Raw genomic sequence first — 23,087 nt, forward strand, 5'->3', positions numbered from 1 at the left:
TGAATGAAGAAGCAGCAGAAAGCTTGAACAGACCAATAACAGCTGAAGAAATTGAAGCAGTAACCGAAAAACTCTTGACACAAAAGCCCTGGACCAGATGGTTACATAGGAGAATTTTACAAAAGATTTAAGGCAAAGCCAACCCCTATTCTTCTCAGATGATTCCAAAAATAGAGAAGAGGGAAGACTCAAAAACTATTTTTACAAAGTCATCACCACTCCAATTCCAAAATCAGATAAAGATATATCAAAGAAATAAAACTACAGGCCAGTATTGCTGACAAACATAGATGTCAAAATCCTCAACAAAACATGGACAAACTGCATCCCATAATACATTAAAGAGATCATACATCATGATCAAATGGGATTCATCCCAGGGATGCAAGGATGGTACAACATTCACAAATCTGTAAACATAATACATCACATAAACAAAAGGAAAGACAAAAATCACAGGATCATATCAATACATGCAGAAAAAGCATTTGATAAGGTACAGGACCCACTTATGATAAAAATACTCAGCAATGTGGGAGTTGAGGGGCCATTCCTAAATATGATAAAAGCCATATATGAGAAACCTACAGCCAGTATCTTACTCAATGGGCAACAACTAAAAGTTTTCCTTTTAAGATCAGTAATAAGACAAGAATGTTGACCTTCACCATTTCTATTCAACAAAGTATTGGAAGTTCTAGCTATAGTGATTAGACAAGAAAAAATAAAAGGCATCCTAATTGGAAAGGAGGAAATAAAACAGTCATTATTTGCAGACTGTATCATAGTGAAAACCCTACAGAATCCACCCAAAACACAAGAGGTAATAAATGAATGTGGCAAAACAGCAGGGTCCAAAGTCAATATTCAGAAATTAAAGGCATTTTAATACACCACCAACAAAAGATCAGAATCAGAAGTCAAGGAAAAAATCCCATTTGCTATGGCAAAAAGAAAAATAAAGTATGTAGGAATGAACCTCACCAAGGAGGTGAAAGACCTGTACTCATGAAAACTACACAATATTGAAGAAAGACATTAAGACAAAAACAAATGGAAGCGTATACCATGATTGGAAGAATCAACATTATCAAAATGTCCATACTACCCAAAGCAATTTATGAATACAATGCAATCCCTATTAAAATACCAATGACATATTTAATAATTTAGAACAAACATTTCAAAAACTTATATACTATAATCAAAATAGCCTGGTACTGGCATAAGAACAGACACATAAACTAACAGAACAGAACAGAGAATGCAGACAGAAACCCAAGACTCCATGGTCAATTAATATTTGACAAAGAGGTAGAAGCATAAAATGGGAGTAAAAATAGCCTCTTCAACAGACAGTGTGGAAGAGAAGGAAAGTTACATGCAAAAAAATGAAACTCGACCACCAACTTACACCATAAACAAAAATAAATTCAAAGTGGATAAAGGACTTAAATGTAAGTCTTAACACCATAAAAGTCATAGAGAAGATAGGCAGGAAAATCTCAAGATATTCCTCACAGTAATACTTTCTAGGGAGAGCAATATTATGTCCCTAGAGCAAGGGACATAAAGGAAAGAATAAAAAAAAATGGGAGCTCATCAAAATTAAGTTTCTTTATGGCTAAATAAAATATCATTAAAATCAAAAGAGAACTAACTGTATGGGAAAACATATTTGAGATGATACCTCAGACAACAGTTTGATCACCAAAATATATAAAGAACTCATACGACTCCACTCCAGGAAGATGATCAGCCCAAATAAAAAAAAGGGCAAAAGAATTGAACAGCCACTTCTCCAAGGAGGGCATACGGAGGGCCCAGAGACATATGAACAGATCACTCAGCATCACTAGCCATCAGAGATACAAATTAAAGTCACAATAAGATACCGCTTCACACTGGTCAGAATGGCCATCATAAACAAATCAAGAAATAACAAGGAGAGGTTGTCGAGAAAAGGGAACCCTAGTGCACTGTTGGTAGGAATGCAGACTGGTGAAGCCACTATGGAAGAGTATGGAGTTACCTCAGAAAACTGAAAATGGAATTGCCGTTTACTCCAGTAGTACCAATGTTGGGATTGTACCCTAAGGATCCTGAAAAGCCAATTCAAAAGAACTGATGTACCCCAATATTCATAGTTGTACAATTCATAATAGCCAAGAGCTAGAAACAACCTAAGTGCCCATCAGTAAATGAGTGGATCAAAAAACTATGGTACATTTACACATGAAACACTATGCAGCAGAAAGAAAGAAGGAGTTCCTACCCTTCATGAGAGCATGGATGGATCTGGAAAATATGCTAAGTGAAACAAGTGAAGTGATGAAAGAGAAATACTTTATGATCTCACCTATAACTGGAACCTAATTAACAAAACAAATAAGCAAGCAAAATACAACCAGAGACAAATAAAGAACAATCTGACCATAATCAGAGAGGACAAAGAGGGATAACAGGGGATAATGTGAAAGTGGGGCAGGCAGCAAGGAATATGTATGAAGGACACATGGGCAAAGCCAAAGGGGGTGGGTCTGAGGTTGGGAGGTAAGTATTGGTTTGGCAGGGTGGAGACATGGTAGGGTAAAAATGGAGAAAATGTACTTATTTGAACAAAAAATAAAAAAAAATAAATAAAAAATATTGACCCTAAAAAAAGAAAAAAGCTGAAAAGGTAGAAGACTCAGCTATGGAAAATAAATAAATCAGTATTAAAATAAACTATGGGAGAGAAGAAGATGGCAGAAGAGTGAATGGAAGTCATACTAACTTCCTCCCTGTACCAATTTGGAATCACAACTAAATTATGGAGAAATCACCTAGAACAAACAACTGAGCAACAGTGAGAGAGTAGCCTTATAACCTTGGGCAGACAGAAAAATCAGCTGTAGCACAACCAGTCTGGTAAGGAGTGCAATACAGACTTAAGAGGGCTGGCTGGGTACCCACAGGCCACAGTGCCAGAAGGATAATTAAGTGGCTGGATGGATTGCCCTGAGATGAACTCAGTCTAAACTCGAAGCTAGGATCCCCAGCCTAGAGCACCAAGGCCCCCAAAAATACACAGATAAGAACCAGTAGTGAAAAGCAGCAGGGTTGCTCTGCCAGAGACAGCTAGAGACTCAAAGAGCCATTTAAAGGGCCAACGCACAATTTTCACTTGCAGCTGCTTTCACTAGGTTCTGGCAAAAGTGGGAGGGGGGAGAGGGGGTAGAGGTGACTAGAGATGCTTTAGGAGAGACTAAGGGTGGAGGCTTTGGCGAGACAGGTAGGAGAATAGCTGCCAGAAACCTGATTTTGAGTCACCACCACTTGCACAGCAGCTATTCTGCTCAGGCAGACCACTCCTCTTTGAGGGGCAGCAGCCTGAGGGAAAATAGCCTTGATCCCAGGAAGGACTCCACCCCACCCTATGGTACTTAAGCCTGACAGCTGACCACAGAATGACTAGATTAACAACTAAAGGAAACACCCAGGGACAGGAGATGCCTGGAAGTCTCTGAACTGGCTGCCTAAGGTCAGATGGGGTCAGCATCTGACATCACCAAAGGTGGATCCAGAAATAAAAAAAACAGTAATAAATACTAGAGGCTACTGAGACAAAAATCCACCTTTGTCTTCATGATTTGTGATATTTTCTTTCCTGCATAGCTTTTAACATTCATTTCTTGTCCAGCAAGTTTTATACACATTTACTCACTAGATTTTTTACTACAGTTTATTTTAATTCACATATTTTGCCCCTCTGTCCTCTTACCCCTTTTTACCATCTTCTTTCCTCTAATTATTTTCATTTCAAACTTTGTTTTCTCTCTGGCTACAACCTCTTTCCATTCCACACTCTCACTATTTCTCCCCCATCCAGACACACAAAACCAATTTTCTTGTCAATGATCATCTCACATCCTTTCTCTTGCTATTAAATACTGGCATTCTCTCTCCACCTTTAGCAGTCTTTGCTAGTCAGTTGTGGTGGAGTAGATGTACTTTTTTGTTTATCTCTAGATCTTCACTAATTTTGTATTTCAAATATCAAATTTTACTGGTCCCCTCTCCTATTTTTTTTTTAATCCCAAACTGTTAATTTTGCCCTGTCTTAGCCTGTTTTTTTTTGTTGTTCTTCAATTTCTCTTTTATCCTCCCCTTTTATTTTTCTTTATTCTCTTTTTCCTTTCTTTTTTCTTCTTTTGTCTCAAATTCTACTTTTTCCCTGTCTCAGCCTGATTTTCGTTCCTCGTTCTTTCTATTCCCTCTCATTCTATCATTTTAAAATCACTCCTGATTCCTCAAGACATCTCTTAAGCTTTTCTTTCTTTTCCCCCTCTTATTCCCATACCACCTATATTAATTTTAGCTCATTTGTTGTTGATAGTTCTGTGGCAGATCTTTCTAACTTGGCTCTTATATTGTTATTAATTATTTACTATTTTTCCATTCTTTTTCTTTCTCTCTCAACTTGTTTTATCTTATTTTAATTTCTGTTTAAACCTAATACTATATGCTTCCCTTCCTCATTCCTCCATTCCACATTCCTCATTCCCTGTTCTATTCATTATGTAAATTTTACTTTCTCTCTTTGCATTGTTCCGACTTTGAACTCTTATTAGGTCACCTCCCTTTCCACTCTCAAAATCATTTTTCTTTCAGTAGGCCATCTCAAATCTGCTCTCCTTCCTTATAACAGTCTTAATTTCCTTACACCCGTATGAGTATTGGTTCATTTCCTGTTGATAGTGGGATTGCACAGACAGTTATTTTTCCAGGAGTGGGTTAGTTTCCTGGGCTTTGTGGTTTTGTTCTGGCAGCACTTGCACAACAGAATATAAGACATGGTGGTTGGAGTGACCCTCAGTAAAACAGCTGAAGGGAAAGATCCAACAACAGTCATAACCCAGTTTCATCCAGAGAAACAACATAAATGGCAGGCATAAAGGGCACTCCAAGAGCAACAAGTTCAGGACATCAAGGAGACCCCGCCACTGAACCTCACAGGTTGCCTACCATAGAAGATTACACCACAAACTCAGGAAGTTAAAACGGATTAATTTAAGATACAGAAGCAAACAAGAAGACTCTCACAAATAATGATAAGACAAAGAAACAACCCCCAAGTGAAAGGAATGGAGGAAGCTTCAGAAAAGAGTGCTAAATGAAATAGAAGCAATTCAACTATCAGATACTGAGTTCAAAACAATGGTTATAAAGGAAGCTCAATGAGATCATTGAGAATTACCAAAAACTACAGGGAAACTAGAAAGAACTTACTACAAACTTTATCAGCATGAAAAAGGAGAGAGAAACAATCAACAATGGACAAGAGGAAATGAAGAATACAATTTCTAAATTGAAAAACACAGTCGAAGGAATCAAAATTAGGCTAGATGAAGCAGAGGACTGAACCAGCGGGCTGGAGGACAAGGTAGAAAATAACTCCCAGTAAGAGCAAGAAAATGAAAAAAGACGGAAAAAGAATGAAGAGGGGTTGAGAGAACTGCAGGACAACATGAAATGTAACAATATCCATATACTAGGGATACCAGAAGGAGAAGAACAGCAAGGAATAGAAAACCTGTTTGAAAAAGTAATAATGGAAAATTTCCCTTGTTTGATGAGAGAAAAAGTCACACAAATCCAAAGGGTTCTAATCAAGAGGAACCCAAAGAGGCCTACTTCAAGACACATCATAATTAAGTTGGCAAATTTTAAAGACAAAGAGAAAATCTGTAAGGCAACAAGGCAGAAACAAAAAGTAACATACAAGGGAGCCCCAATAAGGCTAGCAGCTGACTTCTCAACAGAAACACTATAAGCCAGAAGGGATTGGCAAGACATATTCCAAGTAATGAAAATCTAAGGCCTGCTACTAAGACTACTTTATGAAGCAAGGCACTCAATGAAAATGGAAGGGGAAATAAGGAGTTTCCCAGACAAAAGGAGGTTGACATAACACATGTCCAATAATCCAGTACTGCAAGAGATACTAAAAGGATTGTTTTAAGATGAAGAAAAGAGAGAGAGAGAAAGAGAAAGAACAGCAGAAGAACAAAGAGGGTGAAATGGCAATGAATAAGTACCTATCAGTAATAACCTTAAATGTAAATGGATTGAATGCTCCAATCAAAAGACACTGTGTAGCTGAATGGATAAGAAAACATGACCTGCACATATGCTGCCAACAAGAGATCCACCTCAGAACAAAAGACCTACACAGAGTGAAAGTGAATGGTTGGGAAAAAGTATTCCAAGTAAACAGACAGGGAAAAAAAGCCAGGGTAACAATACATATATGAGACAAAATAGACTTCACCCTGGCTGGTGTAGCTCAGTGGATTGAGCTTGGGCCTGCGAACCAGACAATCACGGTTCGAATCCCAGTCAGGGCACATACCGGTTGCAGGCCGGTTCCCTGCAGGCCGGTTCCCTGCAGGCCAGTTCCCAGCAGGGGATGCACGAAGGCAACCATACATTGATGTTTCTCTCCCTCTCTCCTTCCCTTCCCCTCTACAGATAAATAAAATCTTTAAAAAAAAATAAAAAAAATAGACTTCAAAACACAGGTCATAAAAAGAGACACTGAAGGACACTTCATAATACTCAAGAGAAAAACCCATCAAGAAGACAAATACTGTATACACATATATGCCCAACATAGCAGCACCCAAATATATAAGGGAAATCTTGAAGGGTTCAAGAAAGATACAAACAGCAACAAACTTATACTACAGGATTTTAACACCCCACTGTCAACAATGGATAGGTCTTCCAAACTAAATATCACAGAGGAAGTGGAACTGAATGATGCCTTAGATCAATTGGACTTAACTGATATGTATAGGACCTTACATTCCAAATAAGCAAAGTTCACATTCTTTTCAAATGCATATAGAATATTTCAAAGATAGACCACATGACAGCACAGAAAACAAGCCTCAACAAATTCAAGAGAATTGAAATGATATGAAGCGTTTCATCAGACCACAAGGGACTGAAACTAGAAACCAATCTCAAGGAAAAAAATTCAAAAATACTCAAACTCATGGAGAGTGGATAGCATGCCATGAAACAATGAATGGGTTAATAATGAGATCAAGGAAGAAGTCAGAAACTTTCTAGAAATAAATGAAAATAAACACACAACAGTCTAAAATCTACGGGACATAGTGAAGGCAGTCTTGAGAGGGAAGTTCATAGCAATATAGGCCTACCTCAAAAGTATAGAAACATTTCAAATGAGCAGTCTAACCCTACATCTACAAAAACAGAAGGAAAAGCAAAAAACAAAGCCCAGAGTGAGTAGAAGAAAGATAACAATCAATATCACAGCAGTTAAATGACACAGAGACTAAAAGAACAATTGAAAGGATCAGTAAATTCAGGAGCTGGTTCTCTGAAAAGATAAACAAAATCAACAAGAATTTAAGTAGATTCACCAAGAAAAAAAGTAGAGACCAAAATAAATAAATCAGAAATGAAAGAGTAGAATCTATAACTGATACCACAGAAGTACAAAGGATTGTAATAAATTACTATAAACCAATATATGCCAAGAAATTTGAGAACCTGGATAATATGGACAAACATATAATCTTCCAAAACTGAATCAATAAACAGAAAACCTGAACAGATCCATAACAGTTGGTAAAACTGAAGCAGTAATCAAATAAATCCCAGTACACAAAAGTCCTGGACTGGACTGTTTCTCAGGAGAATTTTACAAAACATTTAAGGAAGAGCTAATCCCTGTCCTTCACAAACTATTCCAAATAATCCAAGAAAAGGGAAGACTCCCACATTATTTATATGAGACCAACATCACCCTAATCACCAAATCAGACAAAGACACAACAAAGAAAGAAAACTACAGGCCAGCATCACTGAGGAACAGAGAGGCTAAAATCCTCAACAAAGTACTGGCAAACTGCATCCAGCAATACATCAAAAAGATCATACACCATGACCAAGTGGGACTCATCCCAGGGATGCATGGATGGTACAATATATGCAAACCAATAAATGTAATACATCACATAGTCAAAAGGAAAGACAAAAATCACATGATCATATCAAAAGATGAGGAAAGAGCATTTGATAAGGTACGGCATTCATTTATGATAAAAACATTCAGCAAAGTGGGAGCAGAGGGACCATTCCTCAACACAATAAAGGCCATATATGAAAAACCTATAGCCAACATCACACTTAATGGGCAGAAACTAAAAGCTTTCCCACTAAGATCAGGAATAAGACAAGAATGTCTACTTTCAGCATTTTTATCCAACAAATTACTGGAAGTCCAAGCCACAGTGATTAGATAAGAAGAAATAAAAGGAATCCAAATTGGAAAGGAGTAAGTAAAACTGCCACTGTTTGCAGATGATATGATAGTATACATAGAAAACCTTACAGATAATACCAAAAAACTACTCAACCTAATAAGTGAATCTGGCAAAGTAATGGGATACAAAGTCAATATTTAGAAATCGAAGGCACTTTTGTATGCCAACGAAATATCAGAAACAGATACCAGGAAAAAACCCTATTTGCTGTAGCAACAAGTTAAATAAAGTACCTGAGAATAAACCTAACCAAGAGGGTAAAAGACCTGTACTCAGAACTGAACAATACTGAAGAAAGAAATTAAGGAAGACACAAACAAAGGGAAGCATACACCAAGTTCATGGACTGAAAGAATCAACATAATCAAAATGTCCATACCACCCGAAGCAATTTATAGATTCAACACAATCCCTATTAAAATACCAATGACATATTTATATAGAACAAACATTTCAAAAATGTATATGCAACCATAAATAACACTGAATAGCCTCAGCAATTTTTAGAAAGAAGAACAAAGTAGAAGGGATCATAATACCTAACATCAAACAATATTACAAGGCTATAGTAATCTAAACAGTCTGGTAGTGACATAAGAACAGACATATAGATCAATGGAACAGAACAGAGAGCCCAGAATTAACCCAAATCTCTATGGTCAATTAATATTTGATAAAGGGGTAGATGCATAAAATGGAATAAAAACAGACTCTTCAACAAATGGTATTGGGAGATCTGGGCAGCTATATGCAAAAAATAAAAATCTGATAACCAGCTTAAACCATACACAGAAATAAATTCAAGATGGATAAAAGACTGAAATATAAGCCATGGTACCATATAGGTCCTAGAGCAGAACACAGACAGGAAAATCTCAGGTATTCCATATGGCAATATTTTCACTGATAATTCCCCTTGAGCAAGGGACATAACGGAAAAAGTAAATAAATCGGACCACATCAAATTAAAAAGCTTCTGCATGGCTAAAGAAAAGTTCAGCACAATGAGAAGGAAACAAACTGTATGGGAAAATATATTTGCCAATGATACCTCGGACAAAGGTTTGATCTCCAAAATATGACTCTACTTCAGGAAGAAAAACAACCCAATTAAAAAACAGGCAAAGGAACTGAATAGACACTACTCCAAGGAGGACATACAGAGGGCCCAGAAACATATGAAAAGATGCTCAGCATCATTAGCCATCAGAGAGATTGCAAATTAAAACCACAATGAGATACCACTTCACACCAGTCAGAATGGCCATCACAAACAAATCCACAAATAATAAGTGCTGGTGAGGATGTGGAGAAAAGGGCACCCTAGTACATGGTTGGTAGGAATGTAGACTGGTGAAGCCACTGTGGAAAACAGTATGGAGTTTCCTCAGAAAACTGAAAATGGAATTGCCTTTTGACCTGGCAATTCCACACTGGGATTATATCCTAAGAACCCTGAAACACCAATTCAAAAGAACTGATTGTTCAGCACCCCAATGTTCATAGCAGACCAACTTACAACAGCCAAGTGTTGGAAGTGCCCTAGGTGCCCATCAGTAAATGAGTGCATCAAAATGCTGTGGTACATTTACATAATGGGATACTACGAAGCAGAAAGGAGTTCCTACCCTTTGCAACAGCTGCATGGATCTGGAGAGCATTATGCTAAAAGTGATATAAGCCAGGTGGGGAAAGGCAAACACCGTATGATCTCACCTATAAGTGAAACCTAATCAAAGAAAGAAACCAAGTAAGCAAAATATAACCAGATACATTGAAATAAAGAACAAACTGACAGTAACCAGAGGGGCAGGGGAGGGGAATAACAGGGTAAAGATGAGAAAGGGTCATCAAGGAACATGTGTAAATGACCCATGGACAAAGTCAAAGGGGTAAGGATTGAGGGTGGGAGATGGGGGTGAGCGGGGTGGGGGAAAGTAGTGGTAGGAAAATGGAGACAACTGTAGTTGATCAGCAATAAAAAAAAAGTTGCCACACACAAAAAACAATAAAATAAAATAAGCTATGCTGCAAACACCATGAAACAGCTTTCTGACAGTCAGACACAGAATTATCCTAGTCAGGTACTTTTAAAAAAATCCCTCCCTCCACTGCTAAGCTCAACCAAGCAACTCCTATTAAACAGGATTTTAATTTCAGAAACCTATTATTTGTCATCATGCTTAAATTCCATTAGTATCTATTTCTTCAACTTCATTGATAACTTTTCCTAGTCTCTGCCTCTAGGTTTATTTGTGTCCTGTTTACTTCTAGAAGGCATGTCAGGACTACATATGCTTAACTTCATTCTGAGGCAGAAGTAGAAGTAATCACTTCTGCCCCAAATCACTGTGAAATAAGATCAGCAGCTTATCTACTGAATATCCATACTAATACAGAGAACTAAGCAAACAAGGTCAAGCTGGCACAGAGCTCTGTGAATCTAATCAACTGCTGAGAATACAAAATTTGGTGTTGTAACAGTATTTCTAATTATTTGAAATAGGAATCAACTGTAGTACTTTGCTCTATCCCTCCCTTTCTTCCTTCCTATTTATTCCCCCATCCCAGCCTGAGATAAAAATAACCAATAAAATTGTGTAAGTTTTAAGGTATACAACATGATGATTTGATAAATACATATACTGTGAAATGTTTATCACAATCAGGTTGGTTAACACATACATCGCCTCACAGTTACCAATTCTTCTGGTAGTTAAAACATTTAAAATCTATGCTCTTAGTAAATTTCGAGTATATAATACAGTACTGTAAACTACAGTCATCATGATAGATATTAAATCCCTCAAACTTACTCATAACTCAAAGTTTGACCACTTTGACCAACATCTCCTCCACCCTCCTCAACCCCCCATAGTAGATTTCTAATCAAAGACTGTTAAATGCTCTGATCTACTTCCATTCTAGATCATATGATGAATTTTTATTAAAAATAAAAAACTATATTCAATACCAGCTTAAACAAATGTTAATTAGGGCATTATAATCACTGGCATTTAACATTAAAAAGATTTCAGATTCAATATTAACTGTAGATTTTTATTCTTTAAAATGATTAGTGTATATTTTATCAGTCTCATGTTAGATAACTGAAAAGGGCTCTATGGACATGCATGGCAGCCCAGAGTTGTTCAACAGTGCAAGCAATCATTAATAAATAAGGCATTAGTCTAAATTTAGTTAGAATCTTAAATATTAAAACATCTTAAGATGGCCTAGATGACTGGATGTATAAGCCAATGCAAAATAGAAGTAGATCTTTAAAACATTTTAAACCTAGCCCTGGCTGATGTGGCTCAGTGAATTGAGTGTCAACTTGCAAACCCAAAGGGTCGCCTGTTCCATTCCCAGTCAGGATGCATGCCTTTGCTGCAGGCCAAGCCCCCAGTAGGGGGCATGTGAGAGGCGATCATGCATTGCTGTTTCTCTCCCTCTCTTTTTTCCTTACCCTCTCTCTGAAAATAAACAAAATATTTTTTTAAAGTTTTATACCTAATAGCAATTCTAGAGTGCCAGATATAGTTGCTGTTATGAGAAAAATGTGCATTAAAAATATATGAACTCTACATAGTCATAATAATAAGAGAGATAGGATGTACATAAAAATAAGGGGCCAATACAGACTTTAATTTTACTTACCAGCCCATGTTGCACCCTCAGGAACCTCAATAAAATGCCTTCGAATTTGACCAGGTTTAAAATGTACATCTGTAAAGGCTAGATCATAATGTGATGATTCATTTACTCTGAAAATACAAATTAATGATTAAATGTGATACTCTTATAAAAAGGTTATATATTAATTATAAACCCACTGGGAATCTAGATTTTTAAGCTGGTTACAAAACAGTATGCTTAATACAATCTCATTTTTGCTACATGCTAGCAGAAATAAGCTCTAGCTAGGCCAGTACAGATGACTTTTCTACTTTTTACTTGTCTACTTTGTAATCTGTAAAACACACAGGCACACATGTATGCACACACAAAATAAGAAAGTTCACTTTTTTAAATTAAAGGAATTGTGCAACATTCAATATTTTCCAATTAAAGAGAATCTGGGCTCTAGTGAGTTCTAAATATTAAAATCAAAGGAAATGTTTCATGTAATTGATACTGATTGTAGCTCTAAGACTGGTATTAAATAAATCCCTTTTTTGTAGTTTCAAAATGCTTATATACCATAGTGACACAGTAAAGAAACTACTTTCAGAGCATTTTTGTAAGAAGTCAATGAAACATAAAGGTCAATGTATAATTACCCACATAAAAACCTCAAATACATGCTAATGACAGATTCTAGTCAGTGTGACAAAAATATAATGAGAGACTACTATGTTATATACAGGCACTATTATTAGAAGTTACAAATACAACAACAAATAAAATATTTTCCTTTGTCATAGACAATCTAAAGGGCACAGAAAAACCACCTGAGACATTTAATGTAATATGCTTTAGGTAGAAGAGATTTACTTCATGCAAAGGGGCCAGGGAAAACTTCCTGAAGGAGATAATGTCTCAGCTGATTCCTGAATCACACACATTACCATCTCTAAGCTTGTACTGAACTAGGAAACACTAAGGCTAAGAATTAATTTAACTGTACAACAATTTTTCATGCATATGTCACTTTTTATCTTCTTTCATCGTATGTTTCGTATGAGTTAAAACCTATTGGGTATTTAATATTTACCAGTGTAACTAACTCCACAGAAATTGTTAACTTAGAACTTTATTGTTTCCAATGCTCGAGTAATCTCAATCTTGTCCTACGCCTATGAAATAATTTGTTTTTTGTAAATACTGTATAATGGGTTCCATATAGAAATATGTAAGATCCAGCCTGTGTCTTCAGTGGGTAAATTAAAGAAAGAGATGACAATATACTCACTGAAGTCTGTACCACAGGCATGTAAAAAGCACTAGGAAGCAGCAAGAAGGGACTCATTTCACCTGGGTATGACCAGGAACACACCTGGTCATTAAGTTAAGAGACAGGAAACTGAAGCAAAGAAATCAGCTGTGCAAATACAACCAGTCAGCATCTGTAACCTCAGGGAAATGTGTAATTTGCTGTACAAATGGCAGAAAACACTAGCTTGTAAAGGATCATCGTTTGCTATTTTAAGGAACAACACTTAATCCTTGAATGTGCCACTGATGTATTCAGGCAGGAAGCAATACAATCAGAGTTGCTTGGTTCCGGGTGAAAGAAAAGATGGACAGTGAAGAGTTTGGAAACAGCAGCTGACTGGAAAAGTGGAAGAACCAGGAGAAAATAGTGATCCCAGACACAAGGGGGTTAAAATGGAGTAGAAGCAGAAGAAGATGAAGTCATATATCAAACACTGCGGAAGGACTGGGCAAAATGAAGGCTAAATTGCCTCTGCATTGGGTGAATAGAAGGGCATCAGCACCCTAGCGGGGAAGCAGTTTCAGTGCAGGGCCTGCCTTCAGTTCAGGGCAGAGAACTGATGCCATCACTTATTCTCATAGTGAACAAGGAGGAATAATGTGATTGACTGTGCCACCTTGAATATTGAGCAAGAAGCAGAACGAAAGCCTGGTTATCTGGTTCTTGCCTATTAACCCTGTAGAAATTTACATTATTTCCATAAATTATTTCCATAAAAAAATTAAAGTTGAAGGAACTTCCGCCAAGATGGAGGCATAGGTGGATGTGCCGTGCCTTCTCACACAACCAAGATTAGAGAAAACTAAATATTAGCAACAGAAAACACAGCCAGAACACGAAAAATTGAACTTTTCGGAAGTCCGTTAACAACAAATTCTTCAGCCTGACCGGTAAGGGGCAAAACCAGCAGCTGGCAGAGCAGGGTTGCACAGGAGGACTCGGCCAGACGGACTCAGGCCCACGGAATCCAGGCGCAGGGTCAGACCTAGTGAGCGACCCAGCGAGCGACCAAGCGAGCGACCGCGGGGAAGACAGCCGGGCAGCGGGGCTGCGTGTTGACTGAGGTCGCGCATTTGTGCGCGGGTGGACAGGCGAGGGAGTGGGCGGTTGGACCGGGCCGGCAGGTCCCCACGCAAGTGGCAGTGGAGGGCACCGCCATTTCCCTGCTCTGACCCCACCTCCACATACAGCGTCATAACCCAGCGACTCTGAGTGGCCCGGCCCTGGTGAACCACCTAAGGCACTGCTCCTCCGCACCCAGCTGTGAGAAGCAGCAGAGGGGGTCGCCATTTCCCGCTCTGGCCACGCCCCCACATACAGCGTCACAACCCAGCGACCTGGGAATCCAAGGCGCTGCTTCTCACACTTAAAGTGCCCGAACAGACCAAGAATGGCGCAGGAGGATTTCAGAGCCCCAGAGCCAATAGATCTAAGCGATGAAGAAATAGCAAAACTCACAGACGCACAGTTTAAAACATTGGTGATCAGGATCCTCACAGAACTGGTTGATTATACTGACAAATTAGACAAATATATGAAGGCGAAACTAATTGAAATGAATGGAATTGCACAGGACACCAATAGCAATGAAAAGGAAACTGGGACTCAAATCAATGGAGTGGACCAGAAGAAAGCAAATAATGGCCAAACAGAAAAGAGTCAAGGAGCAAGAATTCAAAGAAATGAGGAGAGTCTTAGGAACCTCCAGGACATCTTTAAACGCTCCAACATCCGAATTATAGGGGTACCAGAAGGGGGAAAGGCACAGCCACCAGTGGAAAACTTATTTGAACAAATAATAAAGGAGAATTTCCCCAATCTGGTAAAGGAAATAGACTTCCAGGAAATCCAGGAAGCTCAGAGAGTCCCAAAGAAGTTGGACCCAAGAAGGAGCACACCAAGGCACATCATCATTACATTAGCCAAAATTAAAATGAAGGAGAGAATCCTAGAAGCAGCAAGAGCTAAGGGGACAGTCACCTATAAAGGAGTCCCCATCAGACTGTCAGTGGATTTCTCAAAAGAGACCTTACAGGCAAGAAGGGGCTGGAAAGAGGTATTCCAAGTCATGAAATCTAAAGACCTACAACCAAGATTGCTCTATCCAGCAAAACTTTCATTTAGAATGGAAGGACAGATAAAGTGCTTCTCAGATAAGATCAAATTCAAGGAGTTCATCATCACCAAGCCCTTATTATATGAAATGTTAAAGGGACTTATCTAAGAAAAAGAAGTTAAAGAAACATGATCAGTGAAAGGACAACAAACTCACAATTATTAACAACCACACCTAAAACGAAAGCAAGCTAAAAGGACAGCTAGATCAGCAGTGGAAACATAGAAATGAAGATCTCAAGGAGGGTTAGCAACAGGGGAGTGGGAGGAGGAGAAGGGGGGAGAAGGTACAGAAAATAAGTAGCATAGACAGTAGATAGAAAATAGATGGGGGGGGGCAAGAATAACATGGGAAATATAGACTCTAAAGGACTTGAGACACATGGTCATAAACTAAAGGGGGGGTAATGGTGGGGATGAGGGGTAGGGTGGAGGGGAATAAAGGGGGAATAGAACAACTGTAACAGCATAATCAATAAAAAAATTTAAAAAAAAATTAAAGTTGACCCTTGAACAATGTGGGAGTTAGGGACAGTAACTTTATAAGCAGTTGAAAATCCATGTGTAACTTTTGACTCCCCCAAAACTTAGTTGTCCCTTGCTATCTATGGAAGATTGGTTCCAGGACAACCCATGGATACCAAAATCTTCAGATGCTTAAGCCCCCTGTATAAAAAGGGTATAGTTCAGTGCAGACTCATCAGCCCTCCGCATCTGCAGACTCCCAACTGTAGATTAGAAATGGTCCAGACAGTTATTGAAAAAATCCACTTATAAGTGGATGCATAAGTTCAAACCTCTGTTGTTCAAGGGTCAACTGTTACTGTACAAGTAACAGTGAGCTGTTAGGTAACTTGTTACTTACTTTGCTGCTATAATTGCAGTTATTGGAACTCTGAACAGAGGACCTGCATTAGGGGATGCTATATCATAGCCACATACCTTAAAAAGAGAATGACGTTAAGTTTCAGTATCCATAAATGAACTCTTAACAGAAAAAAAAAGAAAAAATGCAACAGATACACAGAATAAATTAATCTAATATTAAAATCTAAGGGACCTAAGCACAAGCTGACATCAATTTCCTGATGTCTAGGTCACGTAATTGATGGCAAATAGCCTAAACAAATACATGCAGGACAAGCCTTGACAAATTCAGACTAAAGGGGGAAAGGACTGCCACACAAAGTACTTTTAAGCTTTTTAATGGTGAAGAAAGTAAAAAAGTGAAGATACAGGAATACCTCTGTATAATGTAATCCTTCTCTTAAGCCCCTGGGATCCACACGTATATTTATGTGTCTGCATTGATTCATGAGTTCCAAATGGCTCGGACACTGAACCCAAGATGAGTTTGAAGTTAATGCTAAATGAAGCTGAAGGGATATTTTTTCAGAGTTTTCTGGCATTAAAGAGACCAAAAAAAAAAATTTCAAGATTAGTCCTTTCTTTCATTAAAAAAAATTCTAGCTTCTCTCAAGAATATTTAGTAAATTTATAAAAGGCATTAGGCATGAGCTTCCAAAACAGCTTAAATAAAAATCACAGAATCTTCCTTATGCTTTAGTACACTTGTGATCCATTCCCACTTGCACCCAACACTACTATAACCTTAACATAAGGAGTTTTTGTGGCTATTTCTCATTACTGCCTGTGGATAACAGCGTCTCGCCAACATGACTGGAAAATATATGGTGATGATGACTCTTTTGTTCAGATCTCATTAAACTGAGATTCTCTTGGCTGCTTCTACTTCCCACTCTCCAACTGGAAACTGTCTTACAGTAGTAAAAGTGGGAAAGAAAAGAGAGCTGATATCTTATTATCCATAATTTAATAAAAATGTAGGTTACTGAAGGCCCATTTTATTTTCTTTGGTAGTTAGAATGCTAACTGAATTGCCATAGTTCTAGAATCCCTAAGTGCCATCATCTTTTCCCTCAAATCTACAAGATTTTAAATAACACTGTCAATTTATGTTTTCTATTTAGAATATTAGCCCAAACAGCATTTTTATATTATGATGCTACTCATTCAAACCATAAATGTGAGTACTTCAAATGACCATCAATTTATTACTTACCAGTATTTTCTGGAAATACAGGTTCAATGCCAACACCATGATCTGAAGGTGCAGCCACCTGAACAGGATCTCGGAGGTAGATGCCACGGTTATTTCCAACAGTAACAGTGAAACCTAATTTATTAGCAAATGATGTATTCTGAACGAGGTAGTCATAGGCTTTATCAACCTAATTAAAAGAACACAAAGAGTAAGATATAAATGGTTAGGTCAAGAAAATATTTTGTTGCAAGTTACCGATTTCATTTCATTTGTGGCAGAGTACAAGCAAAAAGTTTCTGCATTCAACCTTCTGAAATTCAGAAGGTAATTTTACTTTTTGTTTTTTGGGTTTTTTTTTTTTCAAATTACTAGTCTAACTACTGAACTCACCTTTTCCTCCATTCTCTTGATTCACACTATTATTCTCAAGTAACCAAAGTTAGGAAGTCTTCCACACACCATTATGATTTAACAGTTTTTGTGTTTTAACCATGCTTTGAATTTCTATCCTCTGTGTCACTGCTGTGTAGTAAAGCAGTGAAATATAACATGTTATATTTACTACAACAAATCTGTCTTAACCCACAAATTTGTTTTCACATTAGTTCAGAGAACACTGTGATGCTATAATCTAGAATTAGATACAGTCAATCATCATTGTAACAGGAAATATTATCCCAAATAGCTAAGAGATTATCTTAATGATTTTAAACATACTTTTCATACAAACAATACCTGAATAATACCATGTCCTTGAGCAAACACTTCTATATTGTCAGCTTTCACTGCAGTGTTCTCTAGAGCTCTTCTGACGGAATGAACTGTGTAGTTACCATTATTGGCCTTCAGACCTAAGATTTAAAAACAGCAACAAGAAAAAATGTCAAGGAGCTCACTACTTGAAACCTTTCCCCCTTCACCAGTATAGATAATATGTATATTCCCAGGCTTTAATGTCCTGTGCTTCAACACTCATTTTAAAATCCTAAACAAAACAAAACAAAATTCAACTAGTCTGAGAAAACCCACTGACATCACACAAAGAAACTTATTTAAGAAAAATTACTGTGTGCTCATTATTATGCAATGGCACTAATGAAAGCTATACAGAAATAATGTAAAGTAGGAAGCAGATAGACACATAAAGGCACTGGAATAACATTTGCTTTAAGATACTGCTGGTCAAACAACACAAGGTAGGGCAGGCAAAAGTAGGTTTACAGTTGGGAGTACATGCAACACAGAATTTATTGTTATCATTATTTATTAATTATTGTATTATTTTCCATATGAACAACTGTAAACCTACTTGTGCCCACCCAGTATTTTTTCAACCTGTTTGCTTATTATATAAACACCAGGGGAGCTTAAACAAGCCAAAGGATGCAGAGGCATCATCACAGACTAATTAACTTAGCATCTTTGAGTCTAGATGCACTGACAGTGCACTAGATCAGTCCCATGCACTGATATGGATTAAAAGCTTCCCCAGTAAATGCTCGGGAGTACCTAGGCTGAGAATGACAGTTCTGTGGGAAGGATATGGAGGCCTCCAATCTGTGAACCCTGCATTAATACCTGTGGTTAAAGATCGAAGACAAGTAATATAGTATTCCTGCCTTTCCAGAGCTCAACAAACATGTAAACATTTATGATAGTTAAGAATGAGCAAAATAAACCTGGAAATATAATGCTGCTATAAGAGCAAATAAGGTGAAGCTCTAGCAGATGAACAAACACATGAGTTGGATCTTTAAAATGCAAGTTTACAAGGCCAAAAAATGGCAGAAGGAATTCTAGGCAGAGAAAGCAGTATGACCAAAGACAGAAGGCATGAGCAACCTCAAAATATTTGGTAAATATTTAAGAACATAAATCTCTCAACCATACATATTCCTCCCAATTTCTGTATCTCTTTATAATTCAGTATCTCAGTATACTTGTCTATATAAATATTCTCAAAACATTTTAAAAGAATTCTGAGAAACTACATACCCCCTGCCACATGTTTCAATTATTTCTTTCCATTATAAGCATAAATATTTTCAAAAAATAAAATATTTGCATTCACATTTTAAAATAAATCATCAATAATTAGACATGTTGACATTATGTACTTCTTCATATGATGCCCTGAGAAGGACACAATAGAAAATTCTGTTGTATTTTTGCCCAAAATACATAAATTTAATTATGAAGAAATATCATATAAACCCAAATTGAGAGACACTTTACAAAATAAGTTTCAACAGTTTCAAGATTATGAAACATAGGAAAAGACTGAGGAATGCTCTTATATGAAAAGTGACTAAGGACAGAATGCAATATGTGATCAAGAACTGGATCCTGGACCAAGAAAAGGACATAAGTAAAACCGCTAGAAGCTACCTGAATTTGGGCTATTGATTAGCATTGAATCAATGTTAATTTCTTACTTTTTTCTATTACACTGCTATTATATATGAGATTAACATTTGGGAATGCTGAAATAAGTGTGTGTAGGGTTTATATTTACTATTTGTAATTATTTTTTCAAATGATTTCAAAATAAAATGTTAAAATTAAAAAATTCTTAACTTTTAGTTTAGTGAACAATTGCACATAATTGACTAACAACTGTAATGTCAGCAGTTTTGATAAATATATATTAAACAGTACTTGAAATGCAACTCTAATTAGACAAAAGAATTTTTCATTAGTTTGTATATTTATCAGTGGCTATTACTCAAATCTAAAAAGAGATTAATTTAGCATCAGCTTTGCTCCTTTTAGTTTTATTTTTATTTTATCTAAAAATGAAAGCAGTGAAATATTCTGTTTAAATAAAGAGAAAGACGAAAAAGGAAAAAAAGAAATATCTAGTGAGGTTGAATAGGAGTAGAAATAAGGGTAGAGAGTTTGGAGAATTAGATTAGATTCAGGGACACTTCTAAGGTAGAACTGTCAACTGTTGCCATAGTCTGGCTACCCTAACTTTGAGTCCTAATCAATGTCAATGCCACCCTATTTAATACTGTAAGCCCCCTGCACACCACCCTAGAAATTCATACTTCCCTTTCCACTTCATTTTGCTTCATATTAGCATTCATTACTTTATTACATATTATGTAAACTACTTCTCATTTTGCTTATGGTCTGTCTCCCCCAACTATTGTGGGGGGAATGCCCCAAAACCTGGAATTTACCTATTTAAAATTGTGTATTTATTCTTACATGTTTAAACATCAATCATCTTCAAGGTACTCTCCATTTGATTCAATACACCTATCGAGATGTTTTTACCACTGCTCAAAACAATTTTTAAATTTGTTGATTTTGAAGCCTTTTAGTGCTTCTGCCATTTTTTTGTTTCACCTCTTCAACAATGGCAAAATATTTCCCTTTGAATACTTTTTTCATTCGGGGAAACAAACAAAAAGTCACCTGGGGTAAGACTGGGTGAATAGGGAAGGCGGGACATGTGGGCTATGCCAATTTTGGTCAAAAATTGCTGAATACTCCGCATGGTGTGGGTACATGCACTTGTAAATCACCCACTATGAAATGGGCAAACACGTTGAAAAAGTCTCCAAAAAAAATCACTGAAGCCAAATATAGCTTCTCATAACACACCAGCTGGTACACTGATAGAGATGGGTCCCCAGAACACTCACATGGGGAAGAAGCTTGTGCGACATGGGCCCATCCCCAAGAGATAACTCCAGGTTTTTTTGATTCTCCCTTTGCAATATAAACTCTACATAGACAGGTATTTTTCATGTTCTGTTGAATAATTTAGCCCCAGAGCTAAAATAATGCTTGACATAACAGCCAATAAATAAATATATTTGTTGAATGAATGAATACACAACCAAATCATTATTATCACATAAATTATTCTCCACCTTAAACTTAACTTCACAATTTTAGCACATTTTCTTACCACAAGAACTTCAGAAAATGAAAACATCTTTCTGCAATAAGCTATGATAAACTTAATTATTTTTTATGGTTACTATATAACTTTTTAGTGCTATAAACAAAAACCTGTTTAGATACTTAACACCTACTTACCTAACCTTATAAATAAATTATAGATTTGCAGAACCAGGACTAAGGTAAATTATAAAATGATAACATTTAAAATCCATTTTACAATGCTACTTCTATCTAATTAAGAAAAGTAATAAAATTCTAATTGAAATATATGCAGAATAGCCAACAATTCACCATCACTGTATTGGAAATTTAGAATGAGTACCATGTACAGCACTAAGAAACATTCTTACCTGAAAGTATCAGGGCAATACCTCCACATGCATTGGGAGAAGACATTGAGGTGCCATTCATTAGCTGAGTTCCTCTCAATGTCCAATTAGGAACAGAAGCAATGGCTCCTCCTGGTGCACTGATACTCACTCCAAGGGCCCCATCGGCACTGAACAAAAAGCCATTAGTTTGCTTACAATGGTTAAAACTGGATAAACATGGGCATTCACAACAAGGCCACTGGTCAAACACAATACCATGGACTATTTGCAGTCATTCGAATCAGTGGGGGAAATATCCAGCATAACTATTTCGCCATTAAGCAGCACTTTTTTCCCTTGTAAGTGAAAAAAATCTGTGTGTATTGGGCTTAGGTGTAAAAGATTATCAGGTATATTCAAAGAGGAAAAATAAATTAATGTCACTGCTCAGACTCCTTAAGGAATGTACTTTTCTCTTGTCCATAATAAGTATAAGCTTTGCCTTTCTCTGAAGTTTAATACAAATTCAATACAAGTTTAATACAAATTTAATACAAGTTAAATACAAATAGAAATAGAGGGACACGTCATTCTGTATTTCCTAAAAAGCTCACTAAAAAACAAGGTAACAAGAATTTGGTGAAGTTATTTTTAATAACATCTTTGATTTAACCTACCATATCCAAAACATAATTTCAATGTGTAATTGATAGAAAAATATGAGTTAATATATTCTTTTTTTATACTAAGTCCTAAAATCTGGTGTTTAGTTTGTACTCACAGTGCATTTCAATTCATACTAACCTAATGGAATTGAGGCTGCCATACTGGACAGCTTAAGTCAACAGGGCTGCATTGTTTAGCATTTTGGCTAAGCAAGATTTAATCAGTTAAAGTCTATAAAGTTGATTACTGCACTGTCACCTAACACAAGCTCTGTCTTCTGCCCTAAGTAAAGAATAACATAAAGGGACACTATACTTCCTTTCACCTGCAAGAGTGGCCATAAATTCCCCACAGAGGATTTTGGCCTCTCCTTTCTACCATTCTTCCTCTGACTAAATTATTTTTATTCTTGGGTAGGAATACTAGTACAACTTGGTTTCATAATTTGACACAGAAAGCTAAAAGCAGCACAAATTATATCTCCCTCCTGAACTGGGTTAGTGGCATTCTTTTTAGTGACTACCTTAAAACAAATATTATGAGGTAAATACCTGTTGACCTGTAAACAATGTCACACATTCCATACAGTATTATCAAGTGACAGAAGGGCCTGAATAGTCTGATCTTGCATTTATGCACATAATGACTAAAAGGCCGTTCATCAAAACATCACTGAAGTATTATTACAGATAATGAGATTTAGAGTAATTTTTACTTTTTTCTTTGCAGTG

General features: G+C 36.9%; 1 protein-coding gene across 3 annotated transcripts in view; it reads right to left on the reverse strand.

Moving 5' to 3' along the window:
- Window positions 1–23,087, reverse strand: part of TPP2 (tripeptidyl peptidase 2) — a 105,125-nt gene that overhangs the window by 37,882 nt on the left and 44,156 nt on the right. For all 3 annotated transcript variants that reach the window (XM_037143621.2, XM_037143622.2, XM_037143623.2), the window contains exons 11-16: window positions 21,730–21,878; window positions 18,197–18,312; window positions 17,480–17,648; window positions 16,641–16,798; window positions 16,262–16,338; window positions 12,003–12,109 (exon numbers count right to left, since the gene is read on the reverse strand). In XM_037143621.2, coding sequence (XP_036999516.2) covers window positions 12,003–12,109; window positions 16,262–16,338; window positions 16,641–16,798; window positions 17,480–17,648; window positions 18,197–18,312; window positions 21,730–21,878 — 776 coding nt within the window. The remainder of the gene's footprint in view (window positions 1–12,002; window positions 12,110–16,261; window positions 16,339–16,640; window positions 16,799–17,479; window positions 17,649–18,196; window positions 18,313–21,729; window positions 21,879–23,087) is intronic.

This window comes from Artibeus jamaicensis, unplaced genomic scaffold (assembly GCF_021234435.1).
Source record: "Artibeus jamaicensis isolate MK-2021 breed Jamaican fruit bat unplaced genomic scaffold, CSHL_Jam_final contig_559, whole genome shotgun sequence".
NCBI classification, from domain to species: domain Eukaryota; kingdom Metazoa; phylum Chordata; class Mammalia; order Chiroptera; family Phyllostomidae; genus Artibeus; species Artibeus jamaicensis.